Source organism: Cygnus atratus, chromosome 1, assembly GCF_013377495.2.
Source record: "Cygnus atratus isolate AKBS03 ecotype Queensland, Australia chromosome 1, CAtr_DNAZoo_HiC_assembly, whole genome shotgun sequence".
Taxonomy (NCBI): domain Eukaryota; kingdom Metazoa; phylum Chordata; class Aves; order Anseriformes; family Anatidae; genus Cygnus; species Cygnus atratus.
The window spans coordinates 133,174,597-133,196,944 of NC_066362.1; the positions used below are offsets into that span (position 1 = coordinate 133,174,597).

Here is a 22,348-nt window from a genome sequence, read left to right on the forward strand (position 1 = left end):
GATGTATATGAACGGAACGAAGTTACATAAAATTAATCTCACCTTGATAGTGGGTTTCCTGTGTGCACTCACTACAAAATACAAGGGGAAAAAAAAATAACAAAAAAACCACCTTTGTGTAATAAACAACCACTATACTCTTCCATTAATATAATGTGCTCTACCAACCTTATTGGTGTAACAGTTTCTTACTCTGTGTAATACCACTGAAATATGGAACTAGGGACAATTCATGAGTTTTAGCTGCAAAATTTTTCTCCAAGGGAGGCATGTAACTAGTTTTCCTTCCCAGAGTGTATAGTAATCTGATGAATATTCTTAAACACCCTATTCTTTCATTACTCTCAATTAAAAATAAATAAATAAATAAAATTGATATGAGTAATTACATCCAACAGCAAGGATTATTTTATAAAATACTGGTAATTTAATCTCTGAATAAAGTCAGCTATAGCTGGCCCTGTATTTAAGTTACAATCATGAGTGTGATCAGACAAATAAACTGTATCTCTGACAGACTTCTGACAGAACAGAAATTACATTCCCTGCTGTTACCTGAGCCAGATGATATTTCAAGGAAGCTGTTGTCAGAGGTGACCAACCAAATGACTGTGAGTGTTACCTGATTGTGGTTCATGGCCTCCTCCGTGCTGCCTTCTTGCCTTCATGCTACACAGGCATGGGAAAACCAAAGCAGCCTGTGACCAGCCAGCCACTGCTAGAGCTGATTACCTTCTTTCACAAGGTCCTTGTCACAGAAGAATAAAACACCTTAGCTCCTGACATATGACAAGAACAAGTGTGTGATTGTGCATGGGCACTGTCCAGCGATTCATGTGGAAAGGATACCTTTTAGTCATGTCACTGGGATACAACTACCCCATGCCCAAGTATCACACGTGTCCCTCTACCCCCCGTCACACTATGGGGGATGTGCTCATTCTGGCCATGGTGGTGCACATGCTCGTTGTGTCATGTCAGGTGTAGGAGGAAGGAAAACAGCAGTGCACCTGTCATATAATATATAGATATAGATATGTTGATCGTTTGATGGTGAAAAGCATACTGTAACCAGCCCTTGCATTTCTCTATTGTTCAATCCGTCCTATTGCAAAGACTAATCACTACTGTATTAAGAGGTATCTACAGTAATCAAGAAGAAATGGTTGTGTCTAGGTGGACATGTTTTGGTGGGGCGGAGGGGCTGCAGGGTGGCCTCTGTGAGAAGTGAATAAGGGCTGCCCCAGCTCCAGCCAGCTCTGAAACACGGTCCTCACTGTGGGACACAGCTGAGCCCATCAGCCACAGTGGTGCCTCTGGGAAACATATTTAAGGACAATAAATACTGAGGGGGAGAAAACAGGGAAAGAATGGGGAGAGGAGAGAGGAGGAGGAGGAGGAGGGAACAACACGGTCAGAGCAATAGGAGATGCTCTATTATGCCCGAGCAGGTACAGGCCCAAAGGGTCCACAACCCATGGAGAACCCACATCAGATCTTAGGAAAAGAGTGAGAAACACGGAGTGGCAGAAAGAAAATGCTATGCACCAGCGTCATCCTCCTGCACCACCCACTGCCTCTCTGAAGGGACTGGGTGCAACCTGCAACAAGGGAAGGGGAGAAGTGTCTGGAGCGAAGAAGACTAGAAAGGGGGAGGAGAAGAATCTGAAGTGAGGATGAGCCAGGGAAAGTGGAAGGAAAGTATTTTCCCTAAGTGTTTAAATGTTTTTCCTTCTTTTTTGTTTCCCCATACTCCAATTAAATTAATAAATAGATCCAAAGGCAAATTTTTGATAACTAAAATTTTCTTTCCTATGATTCAATCCATTCAGATTACAAAAGCAAGCCTTTTACCAGAGATAGAAATGGCAAAGCTTTTTAAATTAAAAATAAATCTGTCTGAGATCAGCTGATGTATGGTGTTTCTGGTGAGCAGGAGGCTCATGACATTAAAAAATAGCTTTTCCTTTCTCTTCATTTGCACAAGTGAGAAGTATGAAGAAAAGGTTAAGTGCAACACCTTATTGATGACCAAAATTATTCTCTTAAATTTCTAGGACAAAGGAAAACCTATTTTTTTGTTACTTTGGTCACAAAACTAATTCAGAAATTATGTGTTTTTATTTCTGTAATAGAACAAATATTAAGGGACTGATGTATCCTCATTCTGCAAATAGTCATGAATATGTCTCTAGAAAAACTGTTTGGAATTTTTTTGATGGTATACTTTCTAGTAAAATAAAATAAAAATATAATACAGAAAAAAAAAAGTATGTCACAAATTAAAAATGAAATTGTTCTTTTTTATTTTTACACTTAGAAAAAAAAGGTCTATTTAGCATTTACAAGGTGAAACCAAACCTATTCTGTCGTTCTTTTGGGCAGGGAGATATTTTTACTATGTTATTTTGAGCAGGCCTAAAAGATCAGCCCAAACCCCCAAGTTTTTATGACCTAATGCAGAATTAGAACAAAGAGATCAGAATTATTCATTCATTATTTTTATTCTGCCATGGTGACAAAAAAAAAAAAAAAACAACTTCAGAAACATAAAAAAAAATAATAAAAAACTAGTAAGATGGCAAGCCACTTTCTAACCAGCTCTAATACAGAGATACTCCAGCAGCATTATTCATTGTAAATACTGAACAGCTTTAAAATTAAATACTAGTATTGGAAAACAGATTTAGAAACAAAAGGTAAAGATCATGAAGTTAGGAAGTCTTAAACTAGGAATATATTTATCCTTGAAAGAAGACCTGTGCAATTAGGAAAAGAAGAATTATGAGCTGGATAGTTGTTATATAGCAGCCTGATTGCAAGCTACATAGATCAGTTTCTTCTCCTAAAAAACGTGCAAGCCAAGTGGCAAAGACATTAATAAAATAATTTATATATATTAGTCAACTTTTTTTCCAGACCTTAAAGATTTAAACCTTTACTAATTTCAGAAGCAAAAGAGCAGCTGACTTAGTCCCCCATCAAGAAAAATAAAATAAAATAAAATAAAAATAAATAAATAAATAAATAAATAAATAAACAAACCTTGTGAATATACTTGGCTTGGCAAAATATCTGATGGACACTTTAAATATCGGATTAGGCAACAGTTAGAATTAATGTCTTAAAAACAAGGATATCTGAAATACTAAATAATTCTACAGCTAAAAATATCTGCTTATAATACTAGAAGAAGCTAAGTGGTTTCTGAAAGTCTGACTTTAAAAAAAATCTTGATCAAACAGCATAGAAATATATATATTGTATTTCAGTAATATAGGATGAAAAGTCATGTAAGCCATAAAGTATCAAGATTTCTTCTGTGTCCCCCCCAAGTAAATTCTTGCTCCTTCCTCCCCTCCCCATTCTTTCTCCCATTTTCTCTGAATTTTATTCCCTCTTTCATAAAGACGGTAGAAAACTTTAAAATTAAAACAGAACATCATCCCTTTACACATATGACCTAAGAGGCAAAATCCCAACACAACAGACTGAATGAAAATGATCATTAGCTCAAGACTATATTAATTCACTTCATTTTCACCTTATTTTGTATGACATTTTAAGACCATAAAGAAATATAAAAAGTTATCCAAATGGGCATTTTTTTTTCATTTTCTTGTGGTACATCAGTATTAACTTTCTTTTAACATTTGAACAGTTTCTCAATAATAGCTCCAGGGGTCTCATTATCTTCTGGCCTGCACTGGAGCATGCTGCAAGTATGTTTGAAATGAACAACATACTTTTTTAATCATATCAGAATGTCTGTAAGTAAGTTTTTATAAGTAAGGACATTTTCTGCACTCTGCATAGAAATGATGCATAGTTTTGTTTTTAAAGGATGGATTCTGTTTATCAGTGAAAAAGAACATATAATACTTTGTCCAACATGCATTTTTCAGGACTAGTATTTTACTGTTACTATTAGACAACTACTATAATAGACAACATATTCAGTTGTCTATTATAATAATTGATATGAACTGGAGATGTGACTCTTCCTAAGACTAACTTTTGTAAATGACTAATCCATATCTATCAGCTTCTTATTTTCTTCATCATAGCTGCCAGTTCTGTCAGAAGTGTGGTATGTAAAAGTTACACACACACACACAAACCTAAGAAGTAGCATTCTAATTTACTGATTTAGACTTCTAATACTTCTAATTAAGCACATTTTGTAACACGAGGGATTCTGGAAGAAAGCACGTTAGCATGCAAACACCAGTCTGGTTAGTTTAGGACGATGTCAGAGAAAAACAGGTGTGTGAGCTCTGGGCCCTAAGATTTCCTTCTGAGTGTGGCTAATCAACTGATTCTTTGGCATGGCAGAAAAAAAAAAAAAAAAAAAAAAGAACAAGACATCTTTACACTGTTGCCTTTTAATTTCAAACAGTTGTCAAGGAAGCAAAAAATCCAAGGCCATTATCATACTGAATCTGAAGCAGTTCACACTCACATCTGCGCAGCCCAAAGTGCCACAGCCACAATTCCTATTAAGCACTTCTCAGCAAACCATCTCAAATGTTCTGACTTCTCCAATCCTTCTTCTCACCCTAAACTAATTTGCTTTCATTCCTCTTCGTCCCCAAAACCTTTTACAAAATCAAGGTAACTATTCTGCAATCCTACTTCCTAAACCATGTCCTTATTTCTCCAAATCCCTTCCCACTCAAGAACCCAATATTACTGTGCCATTGATACATACTGAGACTGAATACCTTTTGAATGCAGCTGCTTGAATCCTCCAATTTTGCTTGCCCAGGCACTGCTATTACCACTGGCACTCTACCATTACTACTCTTGATGCTGCTGCTCCTCCCCGCTTGCCGTCTCCACAACTTTTCTCTCCCCACCACGTACGCCCTTCCACTGGGCAGCAGTATGCAGTGCTTCCTATTGGCTACTGTGGCTCTCCAGGTATTAGAACAGCCTCAGCTGCTGGTCTGACAGGGACTGAACACCCAGACACAGGACCACACTTCCTGAAGTCCACCTGGAGAGTACCCTAAGGGCGGAAGCAGAAAATATGTTTGTGAGAAAACAGGACGTATAGAACCCGTATTATTAATGAGTCATTGCAATACTGCATAGCAAGCAATACATGTGGTCAGATTCTGCACAACATGTGTTTTGGTTAAATGGGCTTCTCCTCTTTCATCTTCCTTCCTTCTCATCTCAAGTGCCTGCCCACATGTAGTCCTTCTGTAGAAACCTGGCAGGCACAACCTACTCAGAAGCTATGAAATTTTCCTTACCTTCTTTCTTTCTCTATCATTCTTTGTCATCCTCTCTATCTCAGTGGTTCTTCTTATGCATACTGTCTTCTTAGTAACTGTGTTTACCCTCAGTTAGCAGGTTGGATGTGTATGAGATTACAAAGGGAGAGATTAGATTTACTATCACTTAAAAAGTTATAGTTAAGTCTTAAACATTTCCACATTTGAATCAGAGATTTTGTGAGATTATAATGCACATAAACCAAGGTCATTTCAGAACTACAAGCTTATTTCAAAACCTAGCCACCTCCAAAACTATTTAACAATTTATTTCCACTGGATCCTGAAACAGAGTCTGTAATCAAAATTACATACACTTTTAACATTACTTTTTAAACAACTAGAGCTTAAGTGGTAAGAAAAAATCCACTGTTGTACTGCTGGAATATGTTCTAGTTCACAAGGACCCTACTTTATTTTTCAGTCAAAATGCTTTCACAATTCAAGTAAAGCTCATATTCTTTTTAACCCACTCTAGGCAGGAAATGTTCCACTCCACTGAAATAATGAAGTGCATTTTGTTGAAAAATAATTTGCCATTATATTTGATAGTACCTTACAGACAAGAAAAGACAGTATTAGTATTCCTTTTTCTTTCTTATATAAAATACATTGCATTAAGCTAATGAGGAAAAGACAACACTGCATGTTATTACTTCACATAATTGCTAATTTCCTGTCATGAAGAATTTGCTTTGAGCTGTGAAAGAATATGAGCTCCAACTATAGATGAACTCAAAGTTTACAATGAAAAATATATATATATGACAGACGTGGGAGTGGAAGGGGCATTTTACCTTGCAGCACGGAATGGTTTCTGTTTCTGCCTCTAGTTTTCACACACAAGATGTCTGTTCTCTTTTTATTGGTAAATGGGTGCAAAGTCCAGTCACGTGAACTGAAACACAAGGGTGGAGGGGGAGAAAAAAGGACAACACTGAAAAATTATAATGTCTTGTTATACAACACCTATGCTGCTTTTTGGTAAGAAACTACTTCACTAGTAGGGAACAATTTCAATGTGTTTTCATAATGCATATACACACAGGCCTAACCAAGAACCCATTTTAACTTGTTGCTGAAGACTTTCTGTCAGGCTTTTCAAATGCTACTGACATTGCATCTGTACTGTCTGGCTGGGATGGAGTTAACTTTCCCTGCAGCAGCCCATACAGCACTGTGCTCTGCACTTGTAGCTAGAACAGCAGTGGTATCACACCAGTGTTGTGTCTATTGCTGAGCAGTGCTGGCACAGCATCAGGACTCCCTCCAACCTCCCAAGAGCCAGCAGGCTGGGGGTGGGCAAGAGGTGGGGAAGGGACACCACCAGGGCAGCTGACCTAAACAAACCTAAGGGATATTCCATGCCCTATGACATCACACTCAGCAATGAAAGTGGGAAAGGGGAAGGAGAGGGGGGCTCTCGTCTGTCCTCCCAAACAGCTGCTACGCATATTGAGGCCCTGCTTCCTGGGACATGGCCAAACATCGGTCGTTGATGGGAAGTAGAGAGTAATTTCTTAGTAATTTCTTTTCTCTCTCTCTGTGCTTCTGCGCGGCTTTTTTTTTCCCTCTTCCTTTTCCTTAATTCAATTATCCTTATCTCAACCCATGATTTTTTTTTTTTTAATTATTTTTTTCCCCAGCATACTGTCTTCTTCCCCTCTTCTTCTAAGGAGGAGGAGTGTGAGAGCGGTTGTGGTGGAGTTCAAGGTAAAACCACCAAAGCATCATATGCAAGAATAGCAGGTATGTTTCTGCCTTCTGTACACATGGTAAACATTTCTGGAGAATACCTATGTAGCAATGTTTAAAAAAAAAAGTATTAAAACACCTTTATAAGCATAATTTCAGATCAGTGATTTTCAAGCTCTTCCACTGGGGTGCTATTAAGAAATTCTCTGCACATAAATACTGTACTCCTCAGCCATCCTGTTCTGCTTACCATGCATTCTTTTAGAAACAATATGTGATCCCAGAAAATGACTACTCACAGGAAGCCCAAGAACGCTAATATGAAAAATCATTCATTTAGCTGTGAAAAGTGGTAGTTAGTTTATGTATTATCCTTCTCCACCTACCCCAATCTATTTATTTTTAACAAGGAAATTTTATCAGGAAGAGAAGGACAGATGTCCAAAGACATGAGACAACCACTGCCAACGAAGCACCTGAATTTACAGACCTTGCATTCTAAATACAATTTTTTTTTTTTTTAAGGCAAAATACTGAAGCTAACTAAATGACTGGGAGAAATCAAATTGAAACAATGTTTTATGAAAAGATCCCTGACTGGATTTATTGGAATCTAGTGCAAGGACAGAGCATTTGGATCTAGTGTCAGGGAAGAGCTGCAGTGAGCCAGACCTTTTGACTCAGTTCATCAAAAAATCTCTACCAATGTTTTAAAAGATTAGGTTCAAACTTAAACAAGACTAAGTGTTCATTTACTAGGGAAAGTACATCTTTGTGAAAACAAAGCACGATAAAGATCACTCCTGTGTTAGACTGGTTGAATGATGGTGCACATTTAAATGCTTTTACTGACATAAATCTATTAATACCAACTAATTTTTAACAGGGATTCAAATGAAAAACACCAATAACAGAACTAAAAATTGGACAAAGGGAGATTTTCTGTAAACGTCTCTTATCTCTGCATTATTTTTTCTTTCATGGTAAAATCCAAGGAACATAGCTAATTTTAGAAGATAGTTTTGAAAGTCATAGACATCTAGAATGAAAAGATACAGTTCTACTTTTCCTAGTGACTGGTTGCAAAAGGGTATTCATTGCGCAGCAAATCTTCAGTTAAAAACAGTGAAAAATACTTTGATCCATTCAGTCTTTGGATCAGTTTGAGAACACCAGTAATAAGTTTTACTCGAGAAATTTTATAACCATGTAGTTATCCTGAAGGACTGTAGGAGAATCTTTATATAAAAAGAATTTCTGAAACTTGTGGATTGCACACAACTTTGTGCAGTTCTGAGGATGTCACAACAGCTTTTATGTATGACACTCAGCGATGTGTTCTAATGATTTTGGCATTTTCTTTTCATGTTTGTGCTTAACTTTAGTTAAGAGTTAGAGACAGGAGTTCAACTAGTAGAACATACTGGCTGTGTCATGTAAGAATAAAGACTGTATCCTAGACTACACAAACAGAAGTGTTGCCAGCAGGTCAAGGGAAGAAATTCTCCCCCTTTACTCTATCCTCATGGGACCCCACCTGGAAGTACTGAATCTAGCTCTGGGGCTCCCAGTACAAGAAAGGCATTGACTTATTAGAACGCGTTTAGAGAAGGACCATGAAGATGATCCAAGGGTTGAAGCACCTCTCTTATGAAGACAGGCTGAGAGAGCTGGGGTTGTTTAACCTAGAAAATAGACGGCAACAGAGACCTTACTGAAGGCCTTCAATACATAAATGGGGCTTATGGAAAAGATGGTGAAAGACTTTTCCTGGTTTCAAACTGAAAGAGGCTAGATTTAAATTAATATTATAATATTATAAAGAAAAAAAATTGTAAGGGTGGTTAAGCACTGGAAATGATTGTATAAAGAGGTTGTGGATGCCCCATCCTGAGAAGTACTCAATGTCAAGTTGGATGGTACTTTGGGCAACATGATCCAGTATAACGTTTTCCTGTTTTTGGCAGGGGTGCTGGAGCCAGATGATCTTTAGAAGTCCCTTCCAACCCAAACCATTCTGTGATTCTATGATTCAGGTTTTGTAGTCACTGTAGACACAGTTTCTGACTATGAAATACTTGTCTAGGTTACCTCAAGTCACACATAGAACAAGACCCTTAAAAAACTGAGGGCTTAAACAGACAGGAAAATATATTTCACTGAATATACTAGACAACTTATTTTATCATATTACCTGGACAAGTTGGAAAAAGCAGATGAATGTGTAGATCCCCACCCTTTGTCAGGTCTTTCAAGAAGCAGCAAACACCCAACTAAATGAAACAACTGAAAACTGCAAGCAGGCAAGGGTTTACTTAATTTCTACCCACTTTAAAATGCAGATAGTGTGGATTCCACCCCAGAAGATGCAGGTAAAGAATCAGTGACAACAGTGCCATCTACTGAGAGAAGCTCTATGCTTCCTGAAGCACATAGACTCCTCAGAGCTCTGCAACTCAAGAATACAGCCTAACCCTACCTCATTTCATCACTGCAACTCAAGGTGGCTACTGTCTGGGTGGCACATCCTACTTAATCGGGATATACAGCCATCTTAATATTACAAGTCTTGTTAATAGCCTTTGGAAAATTGCGTTAGCCTACTTTTGCCCGATGAGGGCATAATTATTGGCCTAAAAAAGAAAGATAATTTAAAAACTATAAAAAGAGTATGGAGTCAGGTTGTCAAAGCTGGTCATTAATATAATATAATACCCATTACCTATTGCTTGTAGCAGCCACTAGTCTAAATGATACACGCATCATTTCTGAAACGGTGATACAACAGTTCATTCTGTAATACACTTTCTTTCAGGTAGCTGCCTCATCAGGCTGGCAAGATAATCATTTCTCATACTTAAAATACATGCAGAAAAATCTTTAAAACTCTATGAAGACATATTAAATTCTTCATGGGGTAGACATGTTGCCACTGATCGCTTTCAGTGAAGTATAATAGCAAATATTCTTAATGAGAATTAAGCTAAAAGTGATCCATGAAGAAAATTTTAAATTGAGTAAGTGAAAACAAAGGTTTTTAGCTTTTGAAAGGAAACAGCAAATAATGAAAGAAACAGCAGGAAATATACAGTCTAAATAAAGACTGTAATGATATAATAAATTTGCTTTAATTCTGAACTATATTTGCACTAAAATGTGTAAAATAAATAACATGTTTTAGAATCCATTCTGCCCACTGATCATAATGGCATCAATGGTTTGATCATGAACATTCTTTAATGATCTCTCCCTCCTGCTTTTCTAAAATATATATAAACTTGGTCATAATAAAAGACCACAGATTATTTTGGGTAAACTACATCTGCAGTAACATTCATAGAGCAGTTAGCTGAAAACTTGATTGGCCTCAAAATAGCCTCCCTGTGTCATAAAGAAAGGCTCCAGCACCTGCTCTCTCTCTTCATCTTTCAATTTCTACAATATTTTTCTTCATGTGAACTACAGTTCCTACAGACTTTTCTTCTTGTCAAAGAATCCCCTGGTGCTAATTTATTTATTTATTTATTTATTTGCTGCCATGATAAACTCTGCATTGGAGAGCACAGGGTCAAAGATACAAGATGGAAAAAGGATTAGTCAAAGCATTTGACTGAGATCAAAATGGGGAACAGCCTAACTAAGAAGCAGTAGTAACAAATATTCCTGAGAATTACAAATCATTCATTAGTGAACAAAATAAAATTACGGCAGAAACGGTAATTCAATTCCTGTGTTAATTCAAAGGAATTCTGTATCTGGATCTAAGAAGGCAGCCTATTAGTGGAAGGCGACCTTTCTATTTTTCACTTCTAAAACCCATGGTTGCAAAACTTGACCTATCTAAGTGCTGGACTTCTAATGATACAGAAAAACTAGAATCCTGAAGAGCAATCAAAATGCTAAAAGCTTCAGAAAGAATAATTTACGAGGAAAGGTTAAAGGGATGAAGTTTGTTAAATCCTCCAGAAAAGAACAGAATGACAATGGGCTAAGTAGGGCAACAAAAATGGTGAAGGGTCTGGAGGGCATAGACATATGAGGAACAGCTGACGCCCCTTGATGTGTTCAGCCCAGAGCAGAGCAGGCTGAGGGGAGGCCTCATGGCGGCCTGCAGCTTCCTCACGAGGGGAGCGGAGGGGCAGGCGCTGAGCTCTGCTCTCTGGGGACAGCGACAGGACCCGAGGGAACGGCATGGAGCTGGGACAGGGGAGGGTCAGGCTGGGTGTTAGGAAAAGGTTCTTCACCCAGAGGACAGTCAGGCACTGGGACAGTCTCCCTGGGGCAGTGGTCACAGCACTGAGCCTGCCGAAGTTCAAGGAGCATTTGGACAACGCTCTCAGACAGATGGTCTTATTTTTGGGTGGCCCTCTAAAGCCAGGAGTTGGACCTGATGATCCTCATGGGTCCCTTCCAACTCAGGATGTTTTTTGATTCCAGAAAATGACACATTGAAAATCTGAGAAAATTTTAGGCAAATGGCTACTCTGGACAGACGTTTTAAGCATATACAATTCTGTCTCAATGCAAAGAATTCGGCTAGATCTTGAATGGAAATCTAGGAACCTTCCAGTCCCACAGTGCCACTGTGGGCAAGCCTTCACTTGGCAGAACCCAAGACAAAATGTCTGAGATGCACTTAGAGGGTTTGGCCGAGGGGCAAGTCAGGTTCTCACCAGCTTGACAGCATGGAGATATAAAGGTCCCTGACACGGACCCCTCATGTCTAGCTGTATAGGTATCTACAAGCAGTGCTTCCTGTTTCACAAAGGTTTTATGAAAACAAGCATCCATTATTGACCTTCTGCTAACAAAATTTTACTTCAAACTATGAAATAGGAAATAATGCTACATCGTTTTCTAATTTATTGGTTTTTAAACTCCACATAGAACCCAATTCCTCAAGGCACAGAAACATTTGTTTAACTTAAATTAGGCACACAACCTAATGAAGGGACTATTTCCTCACCTGATCATTAGTGCCCTACATGCCTGTGCTCACAAAGCATATTTGGTGTCGGCTGTCCACAACAGCGTTTTGGAGTATAGTGTCAGGGCGTGTTTGTATGTTTCCACATGTAGGGAGGAAGAGAGGGCAGTAGCTTCAGAGGAAAAAGAGGCATTCCCAACATGGAATTATGACTTCGTTGGGCTGTATGCTAACTCCTGCAACTAAAAAAAAAGTTGCGACTCCCCTAGCCAAGAACAGCAGATATATTTTATATAGCTCAGCTTCAATACCAACTCAAGGAGCTGGCTAACTTGCTTGACACTACCCCTTCCCTTCCCACCATTTCAATTCCTCGATGAGAGTTGCTCCTTCACATGGTCCAGAATGGTTTTATGGATTCTGTCTAGATAGATCTAGATACTTAGACCAGTAAAATCACTTCAGAAAAAGAAATGCTGTGTACCGTAGTACAACAGCTGGCCTCCAACATTCTCCTGTTCTACCTAGGTTGACTGTTTACCCCTGAACACGTAGGCGTTCTTGGCTGAGTGTCAGCTAGCTCATTTTTGTCTTCTGCGTAGATACAAAATCATAAGGGTGTGCACTCAGAATACAAGAACAACCTGTGGAGATTCAACTCTCCTGCTTGTTGCATGCTGAGTGGGGTACACACATATAAAACCTGAATCTGGAACATGACAGATCAGTGCATCAGAAAGCTTATGACCCAGAAAACACAGTTCATTCTCCCTCAACCTTTGATGATGTTGAACTTAGGAACTTAGAACTGAAAGGGACCACTGAAAGGGTGTATGCATATAGTTCCAGCTTATTCCAGACAACCAAGTGATAGATGTTTTGCTCAGGAGGGTTGATGGAATACATGTTCTGTGTGGCAATACATTTTTTTCCTATCACCTGTAGCAATCGAACTGCAGTAAAATGAAAAAATATAGCCATAAAATTCACATGCAGACAAAGAAAACCAAAAGCACAGTGTTTTAGGCTCCTGCAATAATGTAAAGTTAGATAAATAAGAAAAAATGCCCTTAACTCATTGGAAAATCAGAAGATACAACAGTTCGAACTTTATGTTGGTACGCGTTCTCTTCTGCCTTAATCCTTCTGATAGTTCAAGGCTAAGCAGGACCCACCCATTAAATATCTAGGATTTCAGTGACAATGACACTTAATTATTTGCACATTTTGCCCATATGCAGACATTATTTTACTGAAAGACCAAAAATTATGTTAAAAGGCTAAATCATGGGCCACGTAATATAAAGGAGCAAAAATTATTCTCTGACTTTAATGGAAACAACAAATGATCCTGAAGCATGACATTAAATTTTCATTTCCCAGCTTCTGAATCTGTTCATTCTGTTGTGAATTCCCATCAATAAGTATAAAAATTGACACCTAAAAGTATCTTAGATATCTTGTTCCTTTATGTGTGCTTGGTTGGCTCTTCTGGAATTTCACCCTTCATTGCTGCTTAAAAACCTTATTATGGTCCCTCATTTAAATTTATAGATTTCCAACATGTATCTTCTTTATCACTTTGTTCTCCTTAAGTGTAAGACATCATCTTTCTTGCCTTTGTAACTAACTCCCTTGTAATTGGTGCCAGATATCAAAATCCAGAAAATGGATGGCTCTTCTCCCCCTATATGCTTGGCTATAAGAATACTCATGCTTTTAATATATGAGGATATACTTCTTTGACTTTTTTTGTTGATTATAAATATATGCGTACAAATATAATATGACTTAGAACAGATGTATGCCCCTGTTTCATTGTCTTAAGACCTAGGATCATTTCCCTTTTTCAACTATAAAAACAGGAGCAAACCCAGTAAAATTAGTTTAATTTACATTCTTAAGGTGAAAAGCTCTTGTGTGGTGACATCCAGCACTGGGAGGAGTTCCATTTTCTGAGGGCTTATAGGCTCAACTATATCAAGTGTTATGAATCTCAGGTAATACTTGAATTGAATAACATTTAACTCCAAGTCATTCCAAGTAATTTGTTAGTAATAGCGGTTTTAAAAGCTGCTCATGTAAATCATTCTGAAAGCTTTTAAATTACTGGATTTATTCATGTCTCTAGATTCTTTTTTAATATTCAAACCAAAATGGATTATAATCTGTTTATCCTCTTTGCCAAGGTGCCTGCAGAACAAGAAAAATAAAGTCAGTCATTTCAGCATGAAACACATAGTGCATGATGCTCCTATCAATGCTATAAATATACTGTAAGTGAATCCATGTTTCAAGAACAGTATGAAGTAATGAAAGAGGAAATTGCAATTTTGTCAAGTGTATTACCCAAGAAAACACTTAAAACATATTCTGAAGCTTTTACTTTCCAGGAATAGAACTTAACAGCTAAGTTTCAGCAATGCAGAAAACTTTTTAGCCTCAAGGTAAAGAAAAATAAAACATGGAAAGGTTAAGAAAGGTTATGTGGACTGTGTATGTGAAATATTGTACTGTATACTTAAGAACTGCATGGACAGGCATCTGAATGTTTTCCCCTTATTTCAGATTCAAGAACAATAAAGCCAAAGCAACTTTAACATTATCACAAAGCCAAAGAAAATAGACGTGCTTGGGAGTAGAAGGACTACCTATAGACAACTAATTTACAATCTTTTAAAAACCTGGACATCTAGCATGTATACATACCACATAATACCTTAAAAAGTAAAATTCAGCAAAGATTTATTTGTCTGGTTTGGTATGTGCATAAATAGAAAGTTAAACGCATTAAAAATGTATATGAAGCTGTGTTCTTCAGACTTTGCAGGACTCAAGCTTACTTGAATCATTATGCCTCAGTAACCCCAGTTCACCCTTCTCAGTAAGGGGTATCAGGTTAATAGACAAATAATTAACTGTTAGTTTTCATGGTTATTATGCTTCCACCGCACTATGCTTTCCGCATCTCAAAAGTTATTTTAATGTTACTTTCACTTGGAAAGTGATTTAAAAAAGTAGTGAACAAAATAGCCAATTGTGTAATTCTCAACCTTTTACTCCTTCTTTAAAAAAGAAGGAAACAACAAACCACAAAATACTACCTATAAGATGTTTGAGGCAAAGACAGCTCAAATAAAACTTGGATCAACATTTTCATTTATTTGCGCATCTAGCAAACTATGGTTCACCATGCATTAAAAGTTCTGCTTGGATTTTCATCACATTTCATTCTGTTAGTACGAAGACTTAGTCACGCTGAATAAATCTAAACAGTCTGTCTATATCACAAAGATTTTCCTCTGTTTGAATGTAGCTTTAAAGAATCAAATAAGCTAACATTATGTTGATTATCACTGATGAGCCAGAGTAAAGCAAAGTAAATTGAGGTCATCATCACGTCAGCTAACCTGACTATCTTGAAATGTGAACCGTAAGATTTGTAACACAGACCACTTAACCCTAAAAAGGTTCATGAGTAGCATACTTTCATTTGGTGGACTGTTTTTTTCTTTTTAAAATAGCTGTCTTTCAAATTCCTTTGCACTTTAAATGTTCAGAAGTTTTGTACGAGCCTGGTGTTTCATGATGTGAACTGGTGGTCTACATGCTAAAAATATTAAATATTTTCCCTTTTTTGAGGGGGAGTTGAAGTTGTGAACTACTTATGCTTTTCTCTGAAAGGGTTAGTCAAGATAAATTACTGTAGCTTTTTCTTGTTAACAAGTACAGGCATTACTATGCCAACAAATACAATTAAAGAAAGACATAGATTGATGTAGATTTAGATTTTATAAGTAGAAAGCAAAGGAATCCACCTCAGGTACAACTGCTATACAACCTCATTACTCACCCTCTAGAAACTTTTGCCACAACAGCTTATGCTCTTAAAGCAGAAACTCATTCCTTCTTAGAGTAACAGAATACCAGTATTAAAATAACCATCATGACTTCTCCTTATTAACGCTTTTTTGGACATAATGTATTTAGGGCTTGGGTTTTCTTTTAATTCTTGGCTCTGTTCTCAGTTAACTCAACTACTAACACATTTGCTATCTGAAAAAACGTTTTAAGATCAAGCTGTTGCACAGTATTTATAAGAGAAGCAAAATAGCTGTGGGCATTATTCTTAACACCCACATTGTAGGTTTACAAATTAAAATTCCATCTGGAAGTACAGGACCAATTTTCTTACCCCAACAGAAGAACTAATAGACGCACATCATGACCATGCAAGACATTTTGAAAACACACTTAAGGCATTGCACGCAGCTTTTCATAGCCAATGCAGGCCTAAAAGCAGTATTAACAGACAACCATTTCAAAATGAGACATGTTAAAAACAAACAAAGAAAAAACAAACCCAAGACTCAAAAAACTTTGCTCAAAAGAGAAATTTTATTATTAAAAAGGTAAGAAATGCCAAAGATATTTTATCTCTCCTCTCATTTCTAAGACAGAAGGAGGTATGAGGCTGTGTCTTGGGTATTTCTTACAAACGTAGGGTAAGGGTTCTTTTAGGGGATACGTAAGATGTGTAAAGGAAGCTAAATTAAAATTAAAATATCACTGCATGACATCTACAGATAAGAGTTTGAAAAACACCATTGACTTGCTAAAATGGTGAAATATTGACAGCTGCAATTAAGGGGGCTGTCAGAGAAAATGAACTGCTGAGAGGCCTACCTACAGGAAAAGTGAGGGTTTCCTTTCCACCGCCGCTTTGGCACAGAGTCCCAAAGCAGCATAGGCCTTCAGGTCAGTATGGCACCTTGGGAGCATGAGGTGGCTGCCATCATGTCTGCTTGTACAACCAGGGTCTCGACCTGTAACCGATGATCTTGATGACAAAGAGTGAGCTACCTGCATGGAAAAATAAATATGGAACGGCCAATGAGGAAAGTTGCTTTCTTCCCCCACAACTAACCAGTCAAAACCAGTTGGTGCTGTATGTTGGAAGCATTTCCTTCTTCTGAGGAGCAATGATTTGTTTCTTGAACTTCAGCCACTTCAGAAAACAAACCAAGTAACTAGCCTCACACTCAACAGCTCTCAAGATAAACCCACTACTACTTCACTCCTTCCTCACAAACAGTTATATACAGATTTTAAGACTTCCATTTACAGCTCGTATTAAGGTCCAGCAGTAATTGTACCCTTGTGAATCTCTACGTTGGCACACAAAACTTTGAGGGAAAACCATCTAAAACATCAAAACGAGAGCAACCCTCCAGCTTCTCCGACAAGCAGCACCGAATGGGATTTAAAACCCAAAAAGTCCCACACACGAAGAGGCCTAGCAGAGAAACGGACTTTCTCTCTCTAAAAGAACCAGTAACAGCAAAGCGGCCGCGCCTTCTCCGCCCGTCCCGTCTCGGCGGCACCGCTGCCGCCGGGCTCCGGCTGCCGCGGCGGACCGCGCTTGCGCCACCACCACCAGCCCCACCGCACGGGTTTCGGCTGCCGTGGCCTCGCCATGTCTGCTTCCTCCTCCTCCTCCTCCTCCGCCGCGCTGCGGCCGGTCACCCACCTCATCTTTGACATGGACGGTCTGCTGCTGGGTGTGTAGCTTTCGCCCCCTCTCCCCCACAGCCGCCCGGCCCCTCTCCGCCGCCGGCGCTGCAAGAGGCCGGAGGTGGCGGCGGGCAGCCCCCACGGGAAGCCCCCGACGCGCCGCCCCCCGACCCCGGCGCCTCCCGGCCGGGGGAGCGAGGCCGAGCCGCCGGCCTGTCCCCGGCGGCCTCTCGCTGCCTGCCTCCACAACCAGGCACCCGGCCAGCGCGCCCTGGGCGACGTTACTTAAGTCTGACTAAAGGGATTAAAGCAACAGGAAACGATTTTTTTTTCTTTCTCCTCCTCCCCGCCACCCCCTGCCTTTTGTGGGCATTTTTCGGCTGAGTTAAAAGATTTGGGCTTGATGTTAGGAAGGGCGCTCTAAAGATGGCTGCTGGGAGAGAGGTGAGGTCAATTGGGGTCACGCCTGAGGATGTGCACAGCAGGCTTCCTGCTTGGGGAGGAGGGGACGGGGCGCTGAGGGTGCGCATGGCTGTGGGGTTGGACTTGTGGGGTCGACTGTCAGCAGCAATTCCACACTTCTGAGGGGCTGCTTTTGCTGTGCAAGGCACGTGGGAGCATCTTTCAGGTGTGAAATACTTAAAGCAGTTGCTGGCTGCAGCATAAACCTAGAAACCATTCACACAATCACCTCCCAATATTTTTTTTTTGTATTAGTAGGCACTTTTTTATCCTTACAGTGATAGCCTGAAATCTGTCAGCCTTGTGCTGCAGTTAGATTGGATCTTGGGGTTTGGGTAGACACTGTGGCTAGAGGAACCTTTAGGTTTGCTCTTAACTATTTGCTGAATCAGGGGCTCATGCTGCATGCTTCCTGTAGAGTAATGCTATATTTTTGTATGTGACTCAGTTTTTGAAACAGTCCATTATATATCATGGCACAGGAAGCAGCTGTAGATGTCGGGGAATTCTAAAAAGTGTTAACTTGATGTATGTGCCTTCCTTCAGCAAAACTCAAATTGTTGCAGTCTCTAAAAAGACTTCTGTGAAGTCTAATGAGTTCTGTTTCCAAGAAATGTCCGTTTTTTTTCCTTCCTACACTTCCTACAGGATTATTCTGTTTTCAGTAAATGTCATCTTTGCCTTCCTTCACATCTACAACAGAGTGAGGGCCATTAGGATATCATTGTTTAAACCAGAAATGGGTTTGCTCCCATTACCAGGAATAGTTAAAAGCATTTAGAGCCTTTGGTTTCTTTCAGTTTGCTTCATCAGCAGTCTCAATACATTGTGCAAAACAGTGATTAAGATGAGTTGTTTCAGTTTCATTTGCAGTATAACTACTGGGATCTCTAATAGCCTGGGGGCGTGTTGTTTTATCCAGAACCAATTATTTTAATTTAATTCTTACTTAGGAGCTTCAGGAAAGGTTTTTTTTAGGCACTGCTGTTTTCTAGTGTAATTTGAAAATCACCTTCACGCAGTACTCACCTGAGAAGGACAGTCTAGGTAAGCATTATGAATATTTAGGCCTTGAGGATATGGATACATAAATTTTCTGTATCAGTTTTAAGTGAATTTATTATATATGGGTACTCACAGGATAGGTGCGTTAGCTTTGGGTGCTATTCTAGGAACTAAAGACATTCTTCTCGGATACTACCCTGTCTGTAATTAGAAATTACATTTCTGTAATATTTCAAACGGGGAAAAAGAAAGTTCTTGAATCATGTTTGGTTCTGCAAACTCCTGGGGTTCATGCAGTCAAGAAGCATTAAAAATGCTCTAGATTATGAATTGTACCTCCTGCTGGGAAAGTAATTATAAAAGTTCCATAGTTCTCAGCCCTAAGTTTGCCAAGATTGAGACACTCAAGGTATAAACGTACTCCTTGCCATTACTAAATCTGTCTGTTTTAAAGTACAATTCCAGATAAATACTTGTCACTTTCTGGTTGAAGAGTATATGCGTGATGTTAAAATTTATTTTTATCGATATAAATGGGGCATCCTTTGAACTGATAAAGTATTTTTTGTTTTGTGTTTCTGGTCCCCTGGTTATTCTTATACTACAATACAGATGCAATCTCTTCCAAAGCTGCATAGAAAGAATGTGTTGTATTTCAGTAATCTTTCAGCTATGAAGAAAGCCATAATTGTGTGTAAAATTAAACTGAAAATACTCTGAAGTGTCTTCCAGAGCTATAAAAGGGACACCACCTTGATGATTTTCATAACATAAACCTCCTTTGAGAGGACTTGTATGTTTCAGCCTATAAGTACTCTTTTCAGTAGGCTTTCTTGTGTAACTTTCTTGCATAAAGAGCAAACCAAAATTTTCAGCAATGGATGCCTAAAACTACATTTTTGTAACTTTTTAATGTACTTTCATAACAGGTTGCCTTTTTCAGAATCTGAAGCTTTAGGTATTGCTTTTTGCTCTGAACTAGTGTGTGAAAATGTGTCTGGTTTGGAAGTTTTCACTTAAACCTTTTCAGTTCTGTAAAACAAATATTAATTGATCTATGTACGATGAAAAATTGAACATTAAATTGATGTAATGCAATGTTCCGTGAACTTACTTTCTATAGCTGACAGACTTGCTTCTGGTTAAAAGTATAACAGAAGAAGAAATGCAAGATGTCCATAAATATTTCATAACTGTGATCGTAAAATCTTTAAATGAGGTCTGAGACACTAAGTTCTTGACGTTGGAAACAGTCCCAGTGTTACACTGTAGAGCCTGCATCCATGTACTTTATGTGGCTAAAGCGAGGTCTACTGTCGCTGAATCTGATCTTCTGTGACTTTAACTCCCCCCATCTCTTTAAGGTAATTGACTCTGATTAAGTTGTCCTTGAGTCCCACCTTGCTACATCAACTTACCTTCAACGGGGCGGTTGTTGCCTGTGGACTGCCAGTGGAAGTACTGCATCCTGTCATTTTGGAGTCCTTCTGTGTAATTATTTCAAGTATTATCTAACATCCTATCTTTCAGCACTTACAACCAATGTGGTCCCTTCTTCAGCAGTTTTCTCTTTTTGGATTACTTTCTCTGAGCTGCTGGATGAATTTTTATTCTTTTTTTTTTCATCGTTCCAGTTGCTGTTGCCAGGAAATTCAAACATTGGAAAATAACCCTGTCATTTAGTAAATAAAATATGTGAACAGCACCTGTAGACATCTTGTTACTGAGTAGGTAAAATTAATCCAAGGACTTTTTTTTTTGTAGGAATCTCCAGCAGCGCGTGAGCTGTAATAGAATAATAGTCTGTCTTAGTACTAGTATAGTACAGTTACATCCTGCTGTATTATACATATGCACGAAGATTGACTTATGTAGTTTAAAAGTGGTGCTCACTTCACTGTATAGTATAACCCCAGAGGAAGAGAAATAACAAAATTTTAATTTTTGGTGCACTGCTGTACCTTTATGTTTTTATTTTTTTAACTAACACTTTTGTAGTGTAAAATTGCTACTTGCTTTCCTACAGCAAAGGATTTTGAATCCTAACAATAAATGCTCAGAACTTGCATAGTAGGTTTTGTCTTGCAGTGCTTTAGTCTTTTCCTACAGAAGACTACTGCTCTAACTGCTAGTATGTACTATAATTAAAACCATTAAACCTCCTTGTGCATGTGCTTATCTGACACATACTGAACAGAGTTAGCTGGCTAAAATAAAAAAGAGTAATAATAAAAAAACCCCAGAAGTTAGAGATCTTTGATACCTAATTAAATACTTGTGATATAGTTGTACTGTTGTTGTGGTTTAGCCCGGCTGGCAGCCAAACACCACACAGCCGTTCGCTCACCCTCCCCCCTCCCTCTCCGGGATGGTGGAGAGAATTGGGAAAGTGAAGTCTGTGAGTTGAGATAAAGACAGTTTATTAAGACAGGGAAAAGAATAACAATAATAATAATAATAATAATAATAGTATTAATAGTAATAATGTGTACGAAATAAGTGATGCACAATGCAATTGCTCACCACCCGTTGACCAATGCCCAGCCTATCCCCGAGCAGCCGGCCCCCCCCTCCACCCCGGCTAGCCACCCCTATATATTGTTCAGCATGACGTCAGATGGTATGGAATACCCCTTTGGCCAGTTTGGGTCAGCTGTCGTGGCTCTGTCCCCTCCCAGCTCCTGCTGCACCCCCAGCCTGCTCGCTAGCAGGACAGAGCGAGAAGCTGAAAAGTCCTTGGCTTGGTGTAAGCACTGCTCTACAACAATTAAAACATCAGCGTGTTATCAGCGCTCTTCTCATTCTAATCCAAAACATAGCACCCTGCCAGCTACTAGGAGGAAAATTAACTCTGTCCTACCTGAAACCAGGACAACTGTTTACTATCCAATCCTGTAATTTTAGCATATTCTAAAAACATACAAAACCAATGCTGAAGATAGAGAAGAAAAATCGATTGGTTTTGTACAAAATATACAACTAGGGTAATGCCCTCTAGGATCTATATTCCTTAATGCATATATTGTCTTTTGAGCTGTGACAAGTGTTCTTGTTATATAATTACAGACAATAGCTTTTCTGTGCCAAGTGGCATCATTCAGTGGCTCAAAATGATAATGTTACATTTGGTATTTCTCAAAATGGAGTGCCTGGTTTGTTAAAGGGTTCTACCAAATTTTTCCACCCCCACATTTCATCCTGTTAGTTTTTCAGCTGACTGGTACAATTATCTGACCTCAGTAGCTGAAAATGAATTTTTATGTTTTTTTTCTCTTAGTAAAATTGTATTATATTTTATTGTATTATATTATATTGATGTTCAAATATAAAGGAAAAAGAAAATGACAAGAAAAGTAACAAACATGGTATCTCATTTATTTGGTGACAATAGAAGTACATTTTTGGAATTGTTATTGGAACTGTTTTAATCACTGGCCAACAACTTTGAATATTTGATAAATAT

The 22,348-nt window shown here is 38.6% G+C and overlaps 2 protein-coding genes across 6 annotated transcripts in view; one reads left to right on the forward strand and one right to left on the reverse strand.

Annotated features, from left to right (window-relative positions):
- The window catches only part of STS (steroid sulfatase), a 120,197-nt gene extending 102,367 nt beyond the window's left edge, over nucleotides 1–17,830 (reverse strand). For 2 of the 5 annotated variants that reach the window (XM_035542096.2, XM_050709299.1), the window contains exons 1-4: nucleotides 17,435–17,830; nucleotides 16,591–16,767; nucleotides 6,080–6,180; nucleotides 4,725–5,011 (exon numbers count right to left, since the gene is read on the reverse strand). The gene's annotated coding sequence lies outside the window, so the exon portion shown is untranslated. The remainder of the gene's footprint in view (nucleotides 1–4,724; nucleotides 5,012–6,079; nucleotides 6,181–16,590; nucleotides 16,768–17,434) is intronic. The other 3 variants (XM_035542094.2, XM_035542097.2, XM_035542095.2) reach the window with 2 other exon arrangements.
- The window catches only part of PUDP (pseudouridine 5'-phosphatase), a 77,530-nt gene continuing 71,987 nt past the window's right edge, over nucleotides 16,806–22,348 (forward strand). Inside the window, exon 1 of the mRNA XM_035542099.2 lies at nucleotides 16,806–17,465. Coding sequence (XP_035397992.1) covers nucleotides 17,381–17,465 — 85 coding nt within the window. The 5' untranslated portion in view covers nucleotides 16,806–17,380. The remainder of the gene's footprint in view (nucleotides 17,466–22,348) is intronic.